Source organism: Ziziphus jujuba, chromosome 6 (genome assembly GCF_031755915.1).
Source record: "Ziziphus jujuba cultivar Dongzao chromosome 6, ASM3175591v1".
Lineage (NCBI taxonomy): Eukaryota > Viridiplantae > Streptophyta > Magnoliopsida > Rosales > Rhamnaceae > Ziziphus > Ziziphus jujuba.
This window is the reverse complement of record NC_083384.1, coordinates 9475187-9479359: the sequence shown is the minus strand read 5'-3', so window position 1 is coordinate 9479359 and position 4173 is coordinate 9475187. Positions and strand designations below refer to the sequence as shown.

Sequence of the window (4173 nt, the reverse complement as noted above, 5' to 3'; positions counted from 1 at the left end):
TCCTTCCGTCATTTGTTCTTCAAAATCTCTTGCTTCCCATTTTTGCAAATCCAATTCACTGTCAAACTCTTTAATCTGCTTGATCAGTGGATCTAAAGCTTCTAGCTTTCCTTTGATTCTCTTCAACTGGAATTTGAACTTCGAAGTGTTGTTGTTCACGTCTCTAACTGCATCAAATAGCAATCCGAATGCTGCTACAAGAGCCATATGTGTAAAACTTCCTTTACTAGTTTTTTGCACTCAAAGATAGTGTCTGATAGAATGAATTATTCGATTCTCCTCATCATCCCGATCTTATTATAAATGGTCAGCAAACGTGTCTGTTGTACTTAACGCCAAATTTGATTAAGACTGTGACCGAGTCAATTTTTTTTTTTTTCTTGGGTACCGAGTTGGCTTGATAAAGATATAACGTGTGGGTCAACAAGAAAAATAAATTACTATAATAAAAAGGAAGATGAGAATTGTTTTCCAGGAAAGTAAGTGGATTATGAGTATGGGTTTCCTGATGGGAAAAGTAGCATTGACAAAGTGGGATCCACATGTGACATTCATGCGTTCCACTCATTTCACTATTTTAGTGAGTAGGAAACACGTGATCCCGCGTCCACGGTACTTTGGCTCCTAGAGAACTGTAGCTGCGTGTACAGAGTAATTCCACAGAACCACGTACGATTTTTTTGGGTAAATTACACAGATTCATACGCGTATAAATATATTAGTCTGTATTAAATAAAACAAAAAAAGCAAAAAAAGAAACTTGTATGATTTGTTAATAAATTAGCTTTGTATAATGGTTAAAGAAAACCTCTCTCATTTGCCACCTCGGTCGGTCGTTTAATTGTTTCAGAAAGCATGGTGGAGGAATTTTTATTTCTACGATCGGAAAAAGTCTTAAAAAGACTAATCCTTATCATAATTTTTCTTTTCTTTACATTAACAATTAATTCTCTCCTCTTCATCTAAAGACTTCCTTATCCCTTTTAAGGTGTTTTTGCTAGTATTTTATATCAGAAGTTGGACTCAAAACAGGAGAGATCAATGATGATTTTCTCTGAAACATGAATATCATATTCAAATGCATGTTTGATATTTTGGATTAGTATTGGTAGATTAAATATGAAGGTAAAGTTACTAAAGATTTTGGTTTTCAATAATTAGTGAATCAGTAGTAGTACAAGCATCAAATTCTGTTAAGGATTAGTCTTGGTTTTGTTCGTTGTAAGCCAATCCCAGATATAAAATCCTTTCTGAAACAATTGAAAACGTAACCTTTACACCCTCTGAACACTAAAGGCCAAACTTAATAACCCAATGTTTCAATATCAAAGCTTCAAACCCAAGTAAGTCGCTCAACTGAATCCACAAAAATTAAATAAAAAAATATTCCAAACTGCTTTGAACAAAATAGAAAATTTGGAACTTGAAGAGTGAAGCAAAATACAGATTTTCTCGCGAATTTTTGTCGTGCTCTGAATTTCCGAAAAACTGCTAAAAGGAGACGAAGAAGAAGATCGGATGGTGAATGACATAGATGAAGAAGCAGAGGCGTTTGAGCGTTTGAGCAACAAAGAAACTCTGTAGTATGTCTTAAGGTTAGGAAGGTTGAGAGGCTTCTTCAAGGAAACTTCTGGGTAGTGAAAAGCTAAGGCCTCTAATGGTAGTGAAAATCCACTCCAAGCCCATCTTCGGAAATGGGCTTGTGAACATAATCCGATTACCTACTGAGGAAATAGGCCGAGTTTAGATTCTGGGTGTTTCATTTTTTTTATTTTTATTTCACCGACCATTACATAAAGTTTCAAAAATATTCGTTCGATTCCGACTAAATAATATTAAATTGTTTGTTAGATTTTGGTTAAACAATATTAATTTGATTAGTGTACATCCATCAAACAATATAAATATGTTCGGCTAACAAGAATTAAACAAATTTTTGACTTTATACCAGCAAAATAATAATAATAATAATAATACCTGAGATTAAAAAAAAAAGAAAAAAAAAAGGAAGGTTACATTATTTTCTATTATAGTTTTTGGTGATTTTAAACGAAGAAATTTACCCCTGTGTGTCGGTAATAATAAAATCTACTAACGGTATGTTTGGGTAAAAATAAAATTAGTGGGAATCTAATTTTTTTGCGAAAGTGATAATTTTTTTTTGTTTGGATATTTACTGTGAAATAGAAAAGTGTAGGCTCAGAAAATTAGTTTCCCACAAATGTAGAAATATATGTGGGAAAGTTATTCCATCTATATAGGTGTTATTTTGAAAATCTTAAAAAAAATAGTTTTAAATTTTTTTAAAATACATATTTACCTTTAATTTACTATATAATATTAAATTTAATTACTTATCAATTTCAACTTTTTCATTACTCATCAAATAGATCAAGAAAAAAAATAATTTTCAGAAAACTAAATCCTAGAAAACTAATTCCCGGAAATCAATTTTCCTCTCAATTTTAACAGTTCCCAAACACCCCGTAAAAGAAATAAAATCATATTACTAACCAAATATATATATATATATATATTTATTTATTTATATATATAGATTTTTTTTACCTTTTCCTCTTAAATGCGCACTCTCAAAAATAGCCTAATTATGAATCTTACAAGAAACAGGAAAATCCAACATTACATGGATGCCCCATTATTGAATTCAAATTGCAAGGAATTTCAAAATATACATAATACCCATCAACAATAAAATTAGAAAACATCAGGATTCAAGTCAACATAATCCATCAACCCATTTATTACATCATCAAAATCAGACTCATGAGATGTTGACAAGCACATGGGTCTCGATGATGGAATCGCCTCTTGATTAAGTGACACGAAATAATCCGACGACGATGAGTACTCGTTATGGTTCACAAGACCACTTGTTATGATCTCGTCGTTAACTTTTTGTTTGGTTGAAGAGACAATTAATGGATATTGATCTTTTTTGCTTGTGAGGTTGGAACCGTCGAAGCTGATTAACATGGAAGTGTCACTAGAATTACCAGTACCTTCCAAGATTAAATCGTGATCGCTGCATGTGTGATTCCCAAAATATGTGGTCCGGTAAAGTGGGGGTTTCACTTGAATTCTTTGTACTTGTTTTGTTGCTTCGCAGCCTTGATCATACTTGTATGCGCACCTGTAGTAGTACCTGCATATTACCCATAAAATATTACTGATCACCAAATTACTATAATTGAAAGCTTAATTAGTAATGTAATGTATATATGTAAATATATAAATTGTTAATTGTTGTGTGACTAAGAGTCATGAGCTAGCTAGCAATAAAAAGGTATGGATTAGCTTTGTAATCGAAACCAATAATATAACTTTATTTACACAAGAAAAAGGAAAATATTTTCATTTCAAACCTTGGAAATTTGGAATTGAGAATCGATTTCTGTCCATACTGCCTCCATGCTTGACCGTCATTGATGAGAATTGGTGTGTCTCTTTTCCATGTTCGTGAGGATCTTCTGCAATTAAGTAAGAAAATTTCTAAGTAAGAAAATTTCATTTGTAAGTATGAAATTTAAATTTAATAGCTGAGACTAAAAGCTTTATCTACATGCTTAATCCAGTTTGACTTGAGATTTTAGGAAAAGGGTATGCAGGATCTTAAAGTTGCAATTTTTGCTACATTTGTACAGTTACTCTTTCAACTGATAATTAAAACCTTATTAATTAAGGAGAAAAAAAATTAAAATAGACGATGAAGATGATAGAGTGAAAAAAAAAAAATATATACATGCGTATTATTTTTACCTTCTCTGATGACATCCCCGACGACTCTTTTTAGTGGGAGTATTATTAGGAGGCCTACAACTTTCTGGAGAATAATCTTCAGATTTCCAAGCAACCAAACATGGTGAAGAATCTTCAACTTGGATTTGAGAGAGCACAGAGACCTGGTCATCATCACCCTCTCTAACAATATTCAAAAGGGTAAATATGTTGGAGAACGATTTGATTATCTTTGACGCTAAATCTTTGGCGGATCCGAACCCACCATCCGATTCAGCGACAACATTCGGAAGCAAGTTTGCGAGCTCTAGGCCTATCATCAGCTCCTCAATCATTCTTTCTCTAATGGTGGAAAGGTTTTCAGGCCAAGCCACCTCCATGTTTTGTTTGTCTTTGTGTGTGTGTTTTTGTGAATGG

At 32.6% G+C, this 4173-nt stretch overlaps 1 protein-coding gene across 1 annotated transcript; it reads right to left on the bottom strand.

Moving 5' to 3' along the window:
• Positions 1-2590: 2590 nt before the first annotated feature.
• Positions 2591-4173, bottom strand: LOC112493324 (WRKY DNA-binding transcription factor 70). The gene is made up of 3 exons (XM_048464479.2): positions 3778-4173; positions 3384-3488; positions 2591-3163 (listed from the first exon to the last, which is right to left on the bottom strand). Exons 1-3 carry the CDS (start codon positions 4134-4136, stop codon positions 2716-2718), a joined length of 912 nt encoding a protein of 303 aa, XP_048320436.2. The 5' UTR covers positions 4137-4173; the 3' UTR covers positions 2591-2715.

Excerpts from the sequence above, each read along its gene's own strand:
- LOC112493324 (XM_048464479.2), bottom strand. The coding sequence starts at position 4,136 with ATGGAGGTGGCTTGGCCTGAAAACCTTTCCACCATTAGAGAAAGAATG. Across the intron at positions 3,489-3,777 it reads CGGGGATGTCATCAGAGAAG|AAGATCCTCACGAACATGGA; the intron begins GTAAAAATAATA and ends ACTTAATTGCAG. Across the intron at positions 3,164-3,383 it reads CTCAATTCCAAATTTCCAAG|GTACTACTACAGGTGCGCAT; the intron begins GTTTGAAATGAA and ends GGTAATATGCAG.